Source organism: Sinocyclocheilus grahami, unplaced genomic scaffold (assembly GCF_001515645.1).
Source record: "Sinocyclocheilus grahami isolate Dianchi unplaced genomic scaffold, SAMN03320097.WGS_v1.1 scaffold51.1, whole genome shotgun sequence".
Taxonomy (NCBI): Eukaryota; Metazoa; Chordata; class Actinopteri; order Cypriniformes; family Cyprinidae; genus Sinocyclocheilus; species Sinocyclocheilus grahami.
This window is the reverse complement of record NW_015505230.1, coordinates 1,290,071-1,310,117: the sequence shown is the minus strand read 5'-3', so window position 1 is coordinate 1,310,117 and position 20,047 is coordinate 1,290,071. Positions and strand designations below refer to the sequence as shown.

At 36.3% G+C, this 20,047-nt stretch overlaps 1 protein-coding gene across 1 annotated transcript; it reads left to right on the top strand.

Annotated features, from left to right (window-relative positions):
- Positions 1–1,391: 1,391 nt before the first annotated feature.
- Positions 1,392–12,928, top strand: LOC107583219 (uncharacterized protein KIAA1210-like). The gene is made up of 10 exons (XM_016269368.1): positions 1,392–1,415; positions 3,908–3,967; positions 5,534–5,690; positions 5,775–5,904; positions 6,071–6,232; positions 6,377–6,430; positions 6,533–6,757; positions 8,322–9,552; positions 11,984–12,288; positions 12,899–12,928. The coding sequence occupies exons 2-10, from the start codon at positions 3,919–3,921 to the stop codon at positions 12,926–12,928; spliced, it is 2,343 nt and encodes a 780-aa protein (XP_016124854.1). The 5' UTR covers positions 1,392–1,415; positions 3,908–3,918.
- The last annotated feature ends 7,119 nt before the right edge of the window (positions 12,929–20,047 follow it).

Genomic DNA, 20,047 nt, shown 5'->3' with positions numbered 1-20,047 from the left:
GCCACAGAGATATACAAATACAAAAAAATGCACCTGGCATGCTCAAACCTTTTCAATGGCAATACTGGAACAGGACAGGAAACACAGCTAATGAACTAAATTACATTTTTAATCAAATTTACCTTGGCCAAGTTATTGGTAAGAATAACCAACTACACAGGGGGTGGGATGTCATTGTTTGTTGGCATGCATCTGGACTTGAAAGAACATTGATGCTTTGCCTTTTTAATGAATGTAACATGACATGCCAAAAGTCTGAACAGCAGTACACAACCTCATCCTATTCGTTGGTGATCTGTAGTTGAAAGTGAATGTTTAACTGCATCCCAGAGATGCTTCAGTGAGTTATTATCTGGTAAGCCAGGAGGCCGTTTCAAATCATTAAAATCACTTTATTGTAGAAACATCGTAGGGACAAGAGTAAAAGTGAGTTACTTTTTTGCAATATTGCAGTCATGTAGTGAAATTATAACACAATATACATGTATTGTCTTAAAATGTCACAACAATGTAAGATGTACATAATAAAGAATATATTCACTGTAAACAGTATTTACATAATACACATTATAACATAATAAAAATACAGTATATACTGTGTAGAAAATGTACAAGTACTTACCAGTGAAATGGTTTAAGATTCCGGTTTTTGGTTCTAGGAGGCATTTGTAGATTGGTAAAAAAGCCATGGCCTTGTTTCAACTCAACCTATTCAAATTCTAAACCACTATGAATGCTCTTCCTACAATATGACGTTCAGATCATTTTTCATTTCAGAAATTGAATTCATTTCATGGCATTTATTAAAGCCAACAATCACTTTAATATTTAGGTGAAAAGCCACCTCTCTACTGTAACTATGAACTCTTACAGAGGAAAAAGATGCTTTAGTAAGAGCTTTTACTACAGATCGTTGAGGTTTTAGAGGGACGTTCCTTAAGTTCAAAGAGTTGACCAGGTCAGGAAGGTGTATGCAAATAGACAGAAAATAATTTAAAGGAACAGTTCACCTAAAAATTCAAATTCTGTCATTTACTCACCCTCATGTTAGTCCAAACCGGTATGATTTTCCTTCTTCTGTGGAAAGCAAAAGGATCAATTTAGCATTACATTGAGTAACCAATGAGAAGTTTCCAGTCAGTTTTACAACATCTAATTTACTGCCCTCACATCCTGTTATTATGAAACTCTTTGTTCTCTCTTTCTCTTTCTTTCGCTCTTTCTCTCTCATACAGTCTCTCTTTCCCTAACTCTTCCCGCCATGCTATAATCCCTTCTTAAACTTCATTTGCAGATGTCAGTGATCTAAAACGATCAAGGACTGGAGACCACCACAAAAAAAAAAAAAGACAAAGAAGAAAACAAAGGAAGCTCCCAGACGTGGAAGATAATTCTGCATCAACTTAAAGCTTCTGGTAAGTTTAGAAGTTTCTATTTATATATTTTTGTTCATTTTCATTTTACAACTAAATCAGGAATGTATTTCATTAATAATAAAGAATTAGAATTCTGAGAAATTTAAAATGAAACATGATCTATGGACATATTCTGCACTATTTCTTGGTCTTTAAACAAATACATTTTTCGAATAAACTTTTTACTTAAATTGTTATATTATATTATATTATATTTATTATATTATAACATATTTTGTAATTAAATTGTACAGAAATAAAATAAAATAATAATTCCAATAATTTTACATTTTTAAAAATTGGAGAAATGCAAAATTACGGAAGAGGATTAGGGCCAAACAATAATAATAAAAAAGAAAACCATCTCGAGATTAAAGTCATTATAATGCGAGATTAAACTTGTTAAATTTCAATAAAAAAAATTCTAAATAAAATGTTGAGAATAAACTCATTAAATTACGATTAAAAAGTCATTGTGTTTCGAGAAAAAAATCGTTAAATTTTGAGAAAAAAAGTCAAAATAAAATGTTGAGAATAAACTCATTAAATTACGATTAAAAAGTCATTGTGTTTCGAGAAAAAAATCGTTAAATTTTGAGAAAAAAAGTCAAAATAAAATGTTGAGAATAAACTCATTAAATTGCGAGAATAAAATCAAAATAAAATGCTGAGATTCTTTGCTGAGATCAGTATTAATCAACATCTGCAGTGGTGCAGGTCGTAGAGAGCAATGCTCCTGAATGAAGCGTATGCAGTTGGCCAGAGTTCAAATCTGCCTTTTGCCAAACTCGCTCTTCTTCCTTTTTTTCATCAAATATCACATCGGAAAAGTGGAAATCAATTGCCTAACGAGTGTTTAATAATGATGTATTAATTGGGTAGGTTAAGGGGTAGGTAGGCTATAGTAGTGCTGGGCGGTATGACCAAAAATTTATATCACGATATTTCAAAATTAGACCGGTTTTACGGTATATGACGGTGTTTTTTTTATTATTAGCTATATAGACCAAAATAATTTTTTGAACCAGGCTGTAAACATGTTTTTTTCTGCTGTAAAGTTGGGCAATTTAACATGGGGAGTCAATGGCTAGCATGGTTTAGTTGATGATCTAAACTGTGGATGAGATACTGGGAGTGTAATGAATTCAACCGCCAGTAAATGTCAAGGCTGCTGTTCTACAAACACTCTGAAGAATAAATCTGAGAATTGAGGGCATGTGTGTATGTGGTTAATGAATTCTAAGAGCTTGCACCAGGGCTTGGTTTCCCAGGTTGCAGGTAGACACAATCTAATATTCACCAAAACTCGCGTCACCCTTGTGCATCACTAGGCAACTGGTGCCCGAGTGAACTACCTATTCTCTTCCCTTAGAAGTTACTGTATTTGTATTACAAGAGGCCACTGATTATATCACAACACAAAGTCAATAAAAAGACACAGGAGACGTTTGCACAGTCTGTGGTTTGCAAGTAAGACAAACCCAACAGGATGAAAGCAGATGCTTTTTCATGTTTGCCAATGTAAAATAAAAGAGATTAGCACATGACTCTCTCTCTTTTCATCTACGTCATCAATCTCGTAAGCAATAGTTTGCGTAATGTGACGTAGTAGTGCACATTTACAACTAGGCTATTCACATATACATATACAAGAAGCCTCTTATGCTCACCAAGGCTGGATTTATTTGATCAAAAATTCCAAAGAAACTGTAATATTGTGAAATATTATTACAATTTACAATAACGGATTTCTATTTTAATATACTTTATGATACAGTATAATTCACACGATCCTTCAGAAATCATTCTAATATGCTGGTTTATTATCAGCGTTTTGATAATAAACATGACAATTATCAATTGTTTTACATCCTTGCTGAATACAAATATTCATTTCTTTAAAAAAAAAAGAAAGAAAGGAAGGAAAAATGCTGTTCTTTTTTAACTTTTTAATTATTGATAATAAATATCATATAAAATTAATATTATATTACATTAATATGAATATTATATTAGAATGATTTCTGAAGGACACTGAACACTGGAGTAATGATGCTGAAAATTCAGTTTTGTGTCACAGGAATAAATGATATTATACTGTATTTTAAAGAATAATAAAATAGATAACCGTTATTTTAAACTTAAATATATATGCCTATGGCTAAATTCAGAAAAGCAACTAGCTTTAAAACTAGACCTTTAAACTGAAAACAGGAGCAAATCAGCTTGGAACAGGGTTTATCACCTTTGAACACAGGAAATGATGTACTAAAGTGCAAACAGGGTGTATCAGTTACCTGTGATCATCTGATCTTTACTGCTATAAACCCAAGACATGCAGCAGTCACTCTTTCACACAAATGAGCAACATTCTGGATAAAGTCTGGTTTTTAATTCCGTTTGTCCAGTATGCACACACTGAGATTTATACTTTTTCTTTCTTTTTTAAGTGTCTTTGAATGATAGTTATTTTCCCTTCTACTGTAGATCAGCAGATAAAAACATGGAATCCAGCTCTGGAGAAATGGACAAAAATGGAGAGGAACTCATAGGTTTGTGAACATTCTTTTGGAATACATTCACATGTTTTCTGTTTAAGGGTTTATTTATATTTATATTTAGTCATTTAGCAGACGCTATTATCCAAAGCGACTTACAAATGAGGACAATAGAAGCAATCCAAACCAACAAAAGAGCAATGATATGCAAGTGTCACATGTATGTTCCTGTTTAGTCCCTGTTTGTCCTTATTTGGTTTGATTCCTGTTTCCTGTTCTTGTTATTAGTTAATCATAGTTCATTCTGTTCACCTGTTATGTTTCATTATCCCTTTTGTCTCCACTCCATTTAAGCCCTGTGTTCTCCTGAGTTTCTTTGTCTGGAATTGTTCATGTCAACCTTGCTACGTGTGCTTTCCTGTTTCCTTTTGATTATTAAAATTAGTAAAATTCTCCTATGTCTCCTCGCTCCTACACAGCAGCAGTACCGTGACAACAAGCGCTATAACAAGTCACAGTTAGCGTAACACATTACACATAGCAAGGTTTTTTTTTTTTTAATAATATAATAAATAACAAGAAAACAGATAGCATAGGAAAAAAATAGAGCAAGCTAGTGTTAGAGGTCTTGTTTGCTTTTGTTAATTGTATAATAAATGAAAAGTAAACCGATAGAATACAAAAAGATTAGAAAGCAAGTGTTAGTTTTTTTTTTAAAGAAAACAAGCAGCAAATGAATAGAGTGCAAGTCTAAAAGTGACAAGTGTTTTTTTTTTTAAGAATAGAATTAGAATAGAGAGTGCTAGAGTTAGAGGGTCAAATAAAGATGGAAGAAATGTGTTTTTAGGCGATTCTTGAAGATGGTTAAGGACTCAGCTGCTCGGATTGAGTTGGACAGGTCATTCCACCAGGAGGGAACAGTTAATTTAAAAGTCTGTGAAAGTGATTTTGTGCCTCTTTGGGATGACACAATAAAGCGACGTTCACTTGCAGAATGCAAGCTTCTAGAGGGCACATAAGTCTGAAGTAATGAATTTAGGTAAAGGGGTGCAGAGTCAGTGGTGGTTTTGTAGGCAAACATCAATGCTTTGAATTTTATGCAAGCAGCTATTGGTAGACAATGCAAATTGATAAACAGAGGTGTGACGTGCATTCTTTTTGGCTCATTAAAAATTAATCTTGCTGCCGCGTTCTGGATTAATTGTAGAGGTTTGATAGAACTGGCTGGAAGACCTGCCAAGAGAGCATTGCAATAGTCCAGCCTGGACAGAACAAGAGCTGGAACAAGGAGTTGTGAAGCATGTTCCGAAAGAAAGGGCCTGATCGTCTTGATGCTGAATAAAGCAAATCTGCAGGACCTTTATTCACAAGAAATACTAATGCAATTGGCCACAAGCGACATCTGTTACAGTGATTTTACTACATTTTAGATTTTTTTTTTTTTACAATATTAAGCAGTGTCTTAACTCCTATGGTTAAATCACTGTAACAGCAGTCATATGATATAAGACACCAATACTAAATGAATAATGTGATGACACTTCTGATGACATCATGAATCTCTATTTCTGGAAATGCATTCAAACCAATCATGCTGCTGTTTTCTGGTCTTTACAACAGGAAGGAAGAAGTCACGTTTTAAGCAGCTGAAGACACGTCTTTTTGGGAAACTGAAGAAAAAGGAAAGCGAAGGGCTGATTAAGCAAAGCCAGTCTGCGAGTGACATCACTGCTCCAGAGGGCAGAGGGGAAGGCTACGACTCTGAAGACGAGTTTTCGTAAGTGGCTGATGTGCCGCATCAGTTTAAGGAATAAGCCATGAGGGCATCTAATAAAATAAACCTATGGAATCTGATCCGCAGGTTCCCACAGGGTCTGAGCTCCAGGGCGCTTTCCCACGATAGCATCTTCATTACTGAACAGACCCCGTCCACAGAACCAACCCGGGTTCTTTCACAAGAAAACGTTCATGGCAAAATTAAGGCCTTACAAGTAAGGAAATGTTGTTCGTGAAGAGACCACAAGCTTGCAAATCTTTTAGTTCTAAAGGCTTTAGATTATTTGAGCTACTCATATTATGCTCCATCAGTGTGCTTTGTTACATTTGAATTTGAGGGGGTTTATTAAACTGCATGCGGGTCATGTTTTGTTTCGGCAGTTGAAACTACAGCAGCAGAACTTACATCTAGGTCCTCCTCCAATGCCAATACCTGGTAAACGTACAGAGGACTCAGGAACCACTTCAGAGGACGATGGTTTACCATGCAGTCCGCCTGAGACGTCCTTCCATGAGCGAGTGATGCAAGGAGCAGTTTACAAGGTAAAAGAACATTAGAGATATGAGTTTAAATGAGGTAAAACATGGAGTACATACTGTATCTAGTACTTTACCTTTGACATTATCTGAACAGTGTAAATTAATGGAATCCGAATGCCATTTTTCTTACTGTATCCTGAATCTCAGAAACATCTGAGCTCTCTGAGTTTAGCAGGAACAGGAAGTGAAGAAGAGGAACAGGTAATATTCATTATAATAACAATAATAATACTAATACATATAATAATAATAATTCTAAAAATGTACATTATATGTGACAGCAGCAAATATTGTCTCATCCAGGGGGATCCTTTTCAGCCATCATCTAGGCCTCTATCCCCAGTCTCCAAACTGTCCCCTCAGCCAATCATCTCTCCCGCCTCAGCCTCCACCATGCCCACTGCAGGAGTTGACTTCTGTAGCTCTGCAAGTTACATGCCCAGGTTGGATAACTCAGCTGCCCGACATCGCATGTCAGTCAAACCAAGGAACCAACGAGCCAGTACAAGGGGAAAACGAGTGCCAACGGTAAGATGAAGCTGTATGTATAATCAGATTTATCTGAATTCATCTGACACGGCGTTTATACAGGATTTGTAAAATCTAGATCACTCCCAATCCGATGATGCTGTTCACACTACAAGTGCTTATTTTATAATTATTTAGTTATTAGTATTATTATTTTATTTACAGCTATCATGTGTACAGTTGTATCCTTTAACTAAAGTTAAAAAATTATATTTTAAAATAACTCAAGTCTAATTTAAAGCAGTACTGTTGCTGATTTCTGATCTTGAGTTTCTAGCCAACTGGTCCATCACAGTGTTGTTATTGTCAGCTAAAACTAAAACTATTAAAAATCAGTGTTGGGGAAAGTTACTTTTAAAAGTAATGCATTACAATATTGCGTTACTCCATTAAAAAGAAACGAATTATGTTACTTAGTTACTTTTTATGGAAAGTAATGCGTTACGTTACTTTTGCGTTACTTTTTAAATCTGGACAGGGCTTGCTTGTTTGTTTTTAAAATAAAAAAGTTCTATTTTTGGCAAATATAAAAGCCTTTTCACACCAAAAGTGAAATGAATAAGCCTCAGGCTGAAGGGAAAGTAAATTTACGTCCGTACAGTAGAATGCAGAAGATGAAATTTCAACACACTTCAGCAGTAAAAAAGACACACAAATGTTTGTCTAGAGTAATTTTTGCTTATTAGTACGGTTGAACTGGGTCATTGAAGGTCAGAAGAAAAGACATTGGTTAATAGAATGGGATTAAATACATAAAGCATATTTGTGTTGTTTAACATTTAAGACAGGTTTGCGTCATATTCTGAGTTTAATTATTTTTATTCATTTTGAGGAATACTGAATCTGTGTGTTTTTTGTTTTTTTTTGTGAGTGAGATGAATTAATGCATATTCATATTTATTTTAGAACTACAGTAACATCTTCTGATTTCTCTCAACATGGGGACAGGAGAGCTGACGATCAATAAATTGGAAAAAAAAGTAACTAAGATATTTTCTTGTAAATTAAAAAGTAATGCGTTACTTTACTAGTTACTTGAAAAAAGTAATCTGATTACATAACTCGCGTTACTTGTAATGCGTTACCCCCAACACTAAAAATAAATAAATCGAAATGAAGTTGGAATAAAAAAATATATAAATAATATTGGATGAAAAAATCTAAATGAGAACTAAAATAAGTTTAAAGTTAAAATGCATAAATTACTAAAACTAAAATAAAAATAAATTAAAGCTATATAGAAATAAAAAAATGACAAAAGCACATAACAAGATTGCTAAAAACTTAAATTGAAAACTGAAAATATAAAAATGAAAGCTAATTCAAAATATTAATAAATAATACTAAAATAGCACTGGTCCATTGGTATAGAATAATCTGAGACGACATGAAGCTTTGACACTTCTGGTGTAAAGCCTAAATTCGACATGGTGCGAGGGGTACTAATGAAGAACACAAAGATCACTTATCACTGATAGCATCTGCAAAAAGTTACAAATACTTAGTCACTGCTGATTTTAAACTATTGTTTTAAACAAACAAACAAACAAACTCTCTTTCCCAGGTATCTCTTTCTCCCAGGCATCGTTCAGAAAGCATCAGTGATTTGGATAACGTTCTGTCTGAGGAGGAAGATGATGAAACCATGACGTCCACTGAGATGTACCATTGCTTGTACTCTTCTCTGACCTTGGAGCAAACAGAGAAACCCACCTCTCCAGATCCTACAGAAACAACTCCTGCAGCATCAGCACAGAACCAGGAGGAGAACCCTAACAGAACTGACATCAATCTTCCATCTCTGGGAGTTGAAATCCTGAAGTCAGAAGAGTCTCTTGAAACTGAAGGGAGAGTCACCACAAACCCTCTTTATTTGCAGCCTATGTCCTTTGGCTTGATCTCATCAGGTCCACCGTCACCTTTAGGACTTCCAGAATCTTCTACACCACAAAGAGAAATAGAGTCATTAAGAGCCCATTCACCTATCCAGACACATGATATAAACGATATCCAGATTCAAACAAGTGAGAATCGTGTGTCTGGCACAGATAGAAACGACAGCATCCAAGAGGAATCAACATTTAGACTACATCCCGTACCTCTGCCTCGCTTAAAAAAGCCTAAAATAGATATAAGGAGCCCTCCGTCTCCAAAAAGAGCCGCAGAGGCTTCAATGAAACCTTGGGAAGCTGGAGTAGAAACTGCACCCGAATTGGTTAGCAGGACACTTAACGCTGAAGAATTACAATTTTTAATTGCATCTGAAAAGCATCGCTCCAAAGCAACCACTCAGACAAAGCAGAATGAGGGACATTTGAAACATTCTCCAGAAATCAAGACCCAACCCATCAAACCCAATCCAGAGTTGCAGAAAGATGAAGAGAGAGAGACAAAACCAACAGATCTCCAGAATCTCCTCCATCAAACGCAAGAGACGAAGAGCAGTTTTCATAGAGAAGTACCACCTCCTATTATGTCCAAACCAATAACGGGAACTAATCTTAGGAAGGCAGATACCACTGCAGAACATTTGGAAACAGGGAAACTAGAGGAACCTGAAGACAGGAAGAATGCTTTTGGGGTGCAGCTCCGCACAACCTCTCTGTCACTAAAATATCGCTCGGATGTTTCCAAAATCAAGGATGAAACCAAACGGTACACTTTAGAGTCTAATACAGTGACAGAAGTCTCTGAAGAGCATGCTGGAAAAGCAGAAACCAATTCCAAGAGTAAAACCGGCGTTCCCAAAAAACTAGATCTACAGAATCTGGACTCTCTGCTTGCTGCCCAAGACAGTGAGTGCAAATGTTTTTCTTCTTGTTATATATGTGTTAAATTTGTTCATTTGACATTTTAGTTTTCAAGGAACTAGATAACTGAACTAGAGTTACTATTTAACTAAAACTAAAACCTTTAAAAATAATAATAGTAATAAAAAAAATATCTAAAATATTATATATTTTCTTTCAGCTAGTTGCCAAGGCAACATTTCTCATTTTCATTTAGTGAAACTTTGTACTAAAATAACTAAAACTGAAATAAACTATATAGACATGTTAAAAGAATAATAAAATGGCAAAAACACACAACAATGTTTCTAAAACTTTGAATAAAGTTATGAATTTTGAAATGAAAACAGAAAATATAAAATAAAAACATATGAAAATATATTGATAAAAACTTTAACAGTATCTCAATGATACTAAAATAACCTACCTACCTAATTAAAATGTTGAAAGAGCCGATTTGTTTTAAGAATATGTGTAATATGACTAACATAAAGCCATACAAAAGTGCACTTCAAGTAGCAATAAATGTAACTAATTTTGTTAGCATCTTCTAGTATAAAAGTTGCTTAATCAGAGTTTTGACTATATACTGGAAAAAAGGCTAACATACACAGTAAGAGTCTGACTACCATATACAGCAGCCAATCACTGTTTGTTTATATACGTGCCATTAAGCAGTGGTTTTCTCTGAAATTGTTGATACTACAACAATAGACAGCCTCATTCAAAACCTTATACAAATAACAGCACAGCCAAATCAGTCAATGAAAACACAGAGGAAATTGTAAACAAAATTTGTTGTACAAAAGTAATATTTATTGCTAAGAGTTATGCAAAAGCGATCATTTCAGAGACATAACATAAAAACCAAAGTGAAATGTATGATTCTTCTTAGATGTGCATGTGTAATGGAGGCCAGCGGTAGGTGCTGTGCAGGTAAACCTCACTCCCCTGATCTCAAGAGGCGCACTAGTGACAGACATTAGTGGCTGCAGTCCTTAGCCTCCTTGTAAGTGCGCCTGCTTCCCACGCCGGAGAACGCGGTTTGAATCCTGCTCGGAGTAGGGCGAGTAAGACTGTCACATTGGTGCCGTGACCCGGATGGGAGTGAGCTTTAGGGGGGGTGAGAGTATGTGCGCTCGCCTCCCACGCTGGAGACCCACTCGGAGCAGGCGATTGGGACTGGTCACATTAGCCGCTTTTCCACTGTCGGGCCAGTGCTTTAAATGGGCCGGGCGGGGCTAATAGCCTTGGACCTTTAGCACCGAGGCCAAAATCACACTGCGTTTCCACTGTCGGGCCAGAAGCTTCACTAAAACACGCCCTTTACATGCCTCTCAGGAACAATGTCACGACGCAACCCCATCATTTCACCAACAAAAGAGAAGTTATCAGAAAACGAATAAGAAATAAGTCACTGGAACTAGTGCGATCACAAAACGAACCTGATAAAAGCGGCCGTTTGTTTGCATGCTTTGTTAAAGATTTAAATCCAAAAGCATCGATGTTTTACAATAATAAGTGATACATTGATAATAATGAATTAATCTATCAGGATTGAAATGTAGTCACACAGAAATAAAGCGGTATGAACATAACCTACCTACTTATTCAGTCGAGTTTGTTTGTTTATTTGTAGCCACAGTATATAGCCTACATCACATTTAGAAAGAATGATAATTTCTATATTTTTATAAAAAGCTCCCGAACAAAAAACATTATTCTATTTTTATGACATAGGCTACGCGGAGCTAAACTCTCGAGACGAGACTTATGACAGATAAAATATGTTACTAAATAAATACACGATTGTGAAAGAGAATATGAAGTTGACGTCTGATTTCTTCAAGCGGTCGTATTTATCATGTTTACTATGGTAACGTTAATAGCTAGCGTGCATAGTCTTTTGCATCACTTATAAATATTTCTGCCTTGTATGGTGATCATAATCCACATCGGATCAAGTTATTTCAAACACTCGTTGCTGTCTGAAAGTGAGTTTTGAACTAAAATTATTTTAAAAGCCTTTAATGCTGGTGTTATAGCTGTTAACTTTATGAAATGATCTGCAGCGCTGACGCTCTCCAGACGTGGAGAAACTTCGCCTTTGTTCATAACCACTCCTCTAGCCCCAGCTGGCCCGCTTTGGCCCAAGGTTTTTGTCGGGCCAAAAAACCCCGGCCTTTGGCACCGAGGAAGGCACGAGGACGAGGCACAATCAAGCCCCGGAAGTGACAGTGGAAACGCGACTGGCCCTGGCACGCACTAGCACGCCCGCTTTTGGCCCGACAGTGGAAACGCGGCTATTGGTGCCGTGACCCGGATGGGAGTGAGGTTTAAGGGGGGTGAGTGTAACGTTATCAGTTTTTAATAAAACTGAGTACTGTTTTACAGATGGAAGACCATCTATTCCAGTTTTTAAAGTACTGTTTTACAGATGGAAGACCATCTATTCAAAATACAACAGGAGCAAGTAAAGAGGCTGTGTCTGAGTGTCTGAGGATGAGTCTAGCCAGGGAGAAGACCAGAGCCTACCAGCCATTTTTGGGCAGATTGGCCACAAATCAGTCACCAGTCCACCCTACATCTCCAACGGCTCCTCCTGCGCAGCCTCCCAAACCAGCCTTACAACCTAAAACACAGCCACTGAGCACCTCGCTTCATCCACTGAAAGCAGCCAGCCTACAGACCTCACAGAGACCTCAGACAAAACTAGCACCTAGTGGAACAAAAGACTGGCAGGTAACATATGACTGGAGACTACAAAACGCATTTAGCTAAACAGCAGGTTTCTTCTTTCTTTTATTGCTTATTCTCTACCAATAATAAAATACTGCCTTCTGAACTTCATAACTATATTTTAAATAGAATATTCAATATATTAACACTAGGGATGTCAGTCGATTAAATTTTTTTAATCGAATTAATTACATGATGTTTCGATTAATTCATCTAATTAATCACAATTAATCGCAAAATAAATTTGACTGTGAAAAGACCCACAAAAGGTTATTTAAAGATATTTTTGTTAAATGAGAAAGTATCAAGTAGACATTACAAACTGTAGCTTTAGAAAGTCTGACTACCATATACAGCAGCCAATCACTGTTTGTTTATATACGTGCCATTAAGCAGTGGTTTTCTCTGAAATTGTTGATACTACAACAATAGACAGCCTCATTCAAAACCTTATACAAATAACAGCACAGCCAAATCAGTCAATGAAAACACAGAGGAAATTGTAAACAAAATTTGTTGTACAAAAGTAATATTTATTGCTAAGAGTTATGCAAAAGCGATCATTTCAGAGACATAACATAAAAACCAAAGTGAAATGTATGATTCTTCTTAGATGTGCATGTGTAATGGAGGCCAGCGGTAGGTGCTGTGCAGGTAAACCTCACTCCCCTGATCTCAAGAGGCGCACTAGTGACAGACATTAGTGGCTGCAGTCCTTAGCCTCCTTGTAAGTGCGCCTGCTTCCCACGCCGGAGAACGCGGTTTGAATCCTGCTCGGAGTAGGGCGAGTAAGACTGTCACATTGGTGCCGTGACCCGGATGGGAGTGAGCTTTAGGGGGGGTGAGAGTATGTGCGCTCGCCTCCCACGCTGGAGACCCACTCGGAGCAGGCGATTGGGACTGGTCACATTAGCCGCTTTTCCACTGTCGGGCCAGTGCTTTAAATGGGCCGGGCGGGGCTAATAGCCTTGGACCTTTAGCACCGAGGCCAAAATCACACTGCGTTTCCACTGTCGGGCCAGAAGCTTCACTAAAACACGCCCTTTACATGCCTCTCAGGAACAATGTCACGACGCAACCCCATCATTTCACCAACAAAAGAGAAGTTATCAGAAAACGAATAAGAAATAAGTCACTGGAACTAGTGCGATCACAAAACGAACCTGATAAAAGCGGCCGTTTGTTTGCATGCTTTGTTAAAGATTTAAATCCAAAAGCATCGATGTTTTACAATAATAAGTGATACATTGATAATAATGAATTAATCTATCAGGATTGAAATGTAGTCACACAGAAATAAAGCGGTATGAACATAACCTACCTACTTATTCAGTCGAGTTTGTTTGTTTATTTGTAGCCACAGTATATAGCCTACATCACATTTAGAAAGAATGATAATTTCTATATTTTTATAAAAAGCTCCCGAACAAAAAACATTATTCTATTTTTATGACATAGGCTACGCGGAGCTAAACTCTCGAGACGAGACTTATGACAGATAAAATATGTTACTAAATAAATACACGATTGTGAAAGAGAATATGAAGTTGACGTCTGATTTCTTCAAGCGGTCGTATTTATCATGTTTACTATGGTAACGTTAATAGCTAGCGTGCATAGTCTTTTGCATCACTTATAAATATTTCTGCCTTGTATGGTGATCATAATCCACATCGGATCAAGTTATTTCAAACACTCGTTGCTGTCTGAAAGTGAGTTTTGAACTAAAATTATTTTAAAAGCCTTTAATGCTGGTGTTATAGCTGTTAACTTTATGAAATGATCTGCAGCGCTGACGCTCTCCAGACGTGGAGAAACTTCGCCTTTGTTCATAACCACTCCTCTAGCCCCAGCTGGCCCGCTTTGGCCCAAGGTTTTTGTCGGGCCAAAAAACCCCGGCCTTTGGCACCGAGGAAGGCACGAGGACGAGGCACAATCAAGCCCCGGAAGTGACAGTGGAAACGCGACTGGCCCTGGCACGCACTAGCACGCCCGCTTTTGGCCCGACAGTGGAAACGCGGCTATTGGTGCCGTGACCCGGATGGGAGTGAGGTTTAAGGGGGGTGAGTGTAACGTTATCAGTTTTTAATAAAACTGAGTACTGTTTTACAGATGGAAGACCATCTATTCAAAATACAACAGGAGCAAGTAAAGAGGCTGTGTCTGAGCCGGGCTGGATGAGTCTAGCCAGGGAGAAGACCAGAGCCTACCAGCCATTTTTGGGCAGATTGGCCACAAATCAGTCACCAGTCCACCCTACATCTCCAACGGCTCCTCCTGCGCAGCCTCCCAAACCAGCCTTACAACCTAAAACACAGCCACTGAGCACCTCGCTTCATCCACTGAAAGCAGCCAGCCTACAGACCTCACAGAGACCTCAGACAAAACTAGCACCTAGTGGAACAAAAGACTGGCAGGTAACATATGACTGGAGACTACAAAACGCATTTAGCTAAACAGCAGGTTTCTTCTTTCTTTTATTGCTTATTCTCTACCAATAATAAAATACTGCCTTCTGAACTTCATAACTATATTTTAAATAGAATATTCAATATATTAACACTAGGGATGTCAGTCGATTAAATTTTTTTAATCGAATTAATTACATGATGTTTCGATTAATTCATCTAATTAATCACAATTAATCGCAAAATAAATTTGACTGTGAAAAGACCCACAAAAGGTTATTTAAAGATATTTTTGTTAAATGAGAAAGTATCAAGTAGACATTACAAACTGTAGCTTTAGAAATATTTATTTGATTCAACAAAAAAATTTATTACACATAAACGTTTAGGCTACAACGGCCTAACATAAACTATGGAACATAAAAGAAGATAATTTGAGAAACCTCTCAGTATTGTTTGTTCATACAATGAAAGTCATTGGTAACCAAATCAGCTCTGTACCAACAGTCTTCAAAATATCTTCCTTTATGTTCCACAAAAGAAAGGTTTGAAACAACATGAAAGTGAGTAAATGATGACAGAATAAAACATTTTTGGGTGAACTATCCCTTTAATGTTTTTATTATTATTGTTGTTACTATTATTATTAATTAAATTATACTCTAAAAGAAACTAAATCTGCCAGGAGGTGGCGGTAAATGTCTTCAGTCGATTCGTTCAAACGGCTGATTCATTCATTAATGAAGTAAACTGCTCTCTTTATGAATGGGTCTTTGAATCATTGGTTCACACGATTCGTTCAAAACGCGGATTCATTCAGAAACTAAACACCGCTGTGTTGCTTGGAGACGCGCAATGCTGTGACTTTAAAGGTAATATATTCTTTGCAAAATTGAGCAAAAACATAATATTGTGTTTAAAATATAACACAATATCAACTTCTTACTGAACTGTTGTATAAAATCGCATTTAAAATCGTGATATTCGGGTCAAAAACAGCACTCGTGTAATAGCCTACTGATCTCCCTGCTTGTGTGATGTCGATATTGTATGAAAGTGAAAGTGATGTGACATGCGGCCAAGTATGGTGACCCATACTCAGAATTAGTGCTCTGCATTTATCCCATCCAAAGTACACACACACCGTGAACAGCCATTTTTTGCTGTAGCGCCCAGGGAGTAGTTGGGGGTTCAGTGCCTTGCTCAAGGGCAAGTGCCAAAGTCGTGGTATTGAAGGTGGGAGAAAGCACTGTACATTCACTCCCCCCACCTACAATCCCTGCCGGTACGAGACTCGAACTCGCAACCTTTGGGTTACGAGTCCAACTCTCTAACCATTAGGCCACGACTTCCTCTCATATAATATAAATATGAGACAAAAACACATAAAGGGGCATTTTTTGCACCAATATCTTGAATTTTAGGGCATAACTGCATTTATGGAGTTGTTGCCCTGCATCATTTGTCAACAGTCAACTGTATGAAATGTAAGATGATGTACAGGTCTGGGGGCGAGGCCAGTGCGTTAACTGCGTTAAAATATTTTAATCACATAATTTTTTTGTAACTATTTAATTAAGTTAACGCGTTAAACTCACAGCCCTACTGTACACTTAAAGAAAAAAATCTATAGACAGGGTACTGGCAATGTTCTGCCAGGACCCTAAAGCACAACACAATGAAAAAATCAATACAGAAAACTTCATATTAAAAACAGTATTTACATTTATATTGTAATTATATTAAATTACATATTTATTTTGTCATTTTTCATAATACAGTATAATATAATGCACCCAGAATTATAAGAAAGAATAAAAAATGAATTATTTACTCTTTGCAGGACAAAGGCAGGAACAGTACAGCAGAAGATGACACAACAAAGAAAGCAGCAAGACTCACAGCACCTAACAATACCACAGAAGGTAAAGCACTGCTTTGACTGACATTCTTAAATGTTTGTATTATTTTCCCTCTTCAAAGCTTTACTATTTGGTATTGACATTGTGTATGTGTGTGTGTGTGTGTGTGTTCCTCTGCAATAGTACTTATGGTCACATCTGAGCCTCCAGCAACCTCATCATCACCAACAGACGCCTCTCAGCAGCAGCAGCAGCAGCTATGGTCAGATGGAGCTCAGCTGTCCTGGATGGAGCTCGCCAAGAGAAAGTCTTTAGCTTGGTGTGACAAAACTTTAGAATTAAGCTGAGACATTCAGTGATAAACTGATAAAGTGGTGCAATACCTAATGTTACAACGAATGAATGTAATACTGCGCGTGTTTATACATGACTGATCGAGTGTGAGTGAGTGATAGAGATTATCGCTTGTATGCTAGTAGATCATTTTTAATTAGAATTAATTTGCATTAATAAGGTGTTACTCAGATTTACACAAATGTTTGTAATATGGTTACTGATCAAGCCTGGTTATATATATAATTATGAAAGAAGAACATGTATATGTGAAGTTCATCATCTTTGTAGTCTGTTGTTACATCAAAACAGCTGTTTCCTGAATCTTAACAGTCATAATAAACTATGAAGTTACACAGTGAATACTTGTTATGTTTAGTAGATATAGTGGGCCAAGTCAGTGCATTATATAACAATATATCAAAGTGGCATTTTAAAATGCAATATTGCACAAACACTTTTCAAGCATTGAACCTGCTTACTATATGAGCACATGATGCGTACACTGCCCTCTTGTGGAAGCATTATACCTGAGCTACGCCTACAAGAGTGTCAGAAGTAATGTAACAAATCCATCATAGTTGTGAGAGGAGCTCAGTGGACAGGATTTGCCAAGGGATCCCACACAAGTATGCATATTCTATTCAAATTAGGATGACAGGTGACAATTAGTTATATTACCTGCATTTTAAGAATCTGATATATACTTCTCAACATTGATTTCATGAATTTTGACCTACCCTTCATCATTTAATGAAATACACAAAAAAGAAAAGAAAAACACCACAGAGCTATACAGACAAATTTCTTACCAACTTCTGACCTTTTTAAACATATCCACTGTATAGTCTATTATGCAACGCGGAAGTTGGCTAAGATTGTTTCTTTGTATGTGCGAGACTTCCGATTAATTTATTATTATTAAATAACTTGACGAACAGTGTTGGGGGTAATATATTACAAGTAACGCAAGTTACGTAATCAGATTACTTTTTTCAAGTTACTTTTTCAAATAAGTAATGCAAGTTACTTTTTTTTTTTGATTGACAGCTCTCCATAAGTGCAGTAGTGCATAAACGGTAAAACTATTTGCGCTAACCAGTGTATTTACAATTATAAAATGTATATTACAAACCAGTCTAACTCTGCAATATTAAGCAGCATAAATAACATGTCTGACGTAAGCCTGGCACATCAGCTTTACGAATGGCTTTAAAAATTCTGTGGATAGTAAGCAAATTACGAGCTTAAAAGAGGTGAAAGCTGGAATTGGCGCCGAGAGTTAAAAGAGCCAATCGCAGTTTTCAATAGGAGCTTCACCTGTGCGTTTGCTCTCCAATGCGCATGCTCACTATCTGGATATACCCATTTTTATAGTGATTTGGGCTAAATAAGCACAATTTATTTGACCGTTGTTTTAATTTTATTCCCTATTTGAAATATGTCATTTAAACTTAACAATGACAAACAAATTCAACGATTTTCATCGTTCTTCATTCCAGTAAACAGTAAACCTCACATCGCTTGAGGTAACCAAGATGGCCGCTGAAGGGATTAGATTGTTTTCAAAGTGAACTAGGCCTATATAATCATGCTAATGTCTAATAATTGTGTCTGATGCACATGTACATCCATTCATTCACTTATCATCCACACTTTTCCTCCATTTAAGCCATCTCTTGAATTTCAACAGAAGAACACCAATGAAAGCTCTCAAGCAGCTGTCATCAGAAGGGGGAACCAACCTAGAAAAGAATAATGCATAAAGATAGCAAAAAACTGGGAACTCACATAAAGGGAGCAAAAGAAGAAGGTGAGTAGAAAATGAGGAGTGGATATGTCAGGCTGTTTGAAGTCGGGTATTGTATTAGGGCGTTATTGTGTCTGAAGGCGAGCGATATAATGAAGATGAAGAAAGTAAAAGATAGGGCTGATGTTAATAATGCGTTGACCCCTGTTGCTCCGACTCACCCTCTTCATCACCTAATTGACCGGGCAGGGTCTCTTGAGCCCTCTGTTATTATTTATTAACAATTCAAAGATAAATAATTCACGATTTGGAAAAGAAGCTAGCCGACAGAAGCTGTTAATTGAGCATCGGAAGGGAATGGTGAGGCCTCTGTCCTGATTTAACACCATCCTGGTGTTTTTATCAGTTTTTTTCTTTGTCTTAACTTTATATCATACTAAGTGCAGATCAGGCAGTACTTATCTTACTTAAGGAGTAGACACATTTAACATCTTTTGGCGAAATTTCATGGATGAAATATCAATTTCACTCTATTGGAAATTTTGCGTGAAGGCAAAATTTTCCAATTGCAGATTTCGCAACCAGTTCAAGTACAAAAAGCTGCTTGGTCTGAAAGGTTTCCTTCATAGCTGTGATTGTTTTATCTTTCTGTGGATGAAAATAATGAAGTATTTTAAACTATAATTGTAGAGTTTACTATACAGCAAATAGCAGGGCACTAAAAACCACTTTGTACATCTCAGCAACCGCAATGTCTTAGTAACTACTCAAAACTATTTTCCCATCTCAAAATAATTGTAAAAGCATATGTACCAATACATATGACCAGTGTTATTTTAGTATAATTGAAATAAAATGAGAGGTTTTATATTGTTTTTATTTTTATATTTTTTCTTTTAATTTGAGTAATTTTATTGTGTGTTGTTGTAATTATATGTACTTTTTAGTTTTTTTAATATGTCTGTATAGTGTTTATTAATGTTTATTTCAGTTTTATTTTTAGTTATTTTGGCACATCTTGTTAAACTAAATGAAAATGAGAAATATTGCCTTGGCAACTAGCTGAGATTGTATTATTATTATTATTATTATTATTATTATTATTATTATTATTATTGTTTTAGTTAACGTTTATTTATTTATAATTTATTTATAGCATTAGGGCACCACTCATGTTTTTTGTAGAAAATGTAGAAATCTATTTAATTTAACATTTTTAAACTTTTAAAGGAATATACAGGGCATTTCATGCTTTTTTTATTTGAGAAATTCAACAGTAAAAATATATATTGATAACTGTGAATTGTTTGTGTTCAATTATTTATGACGTAATGTAATTTACAGTAAATAGATATCCGGAGGGATTAGCCCTATGCTTATATCGACTGAACAAGAAAAGCTTGAAAATT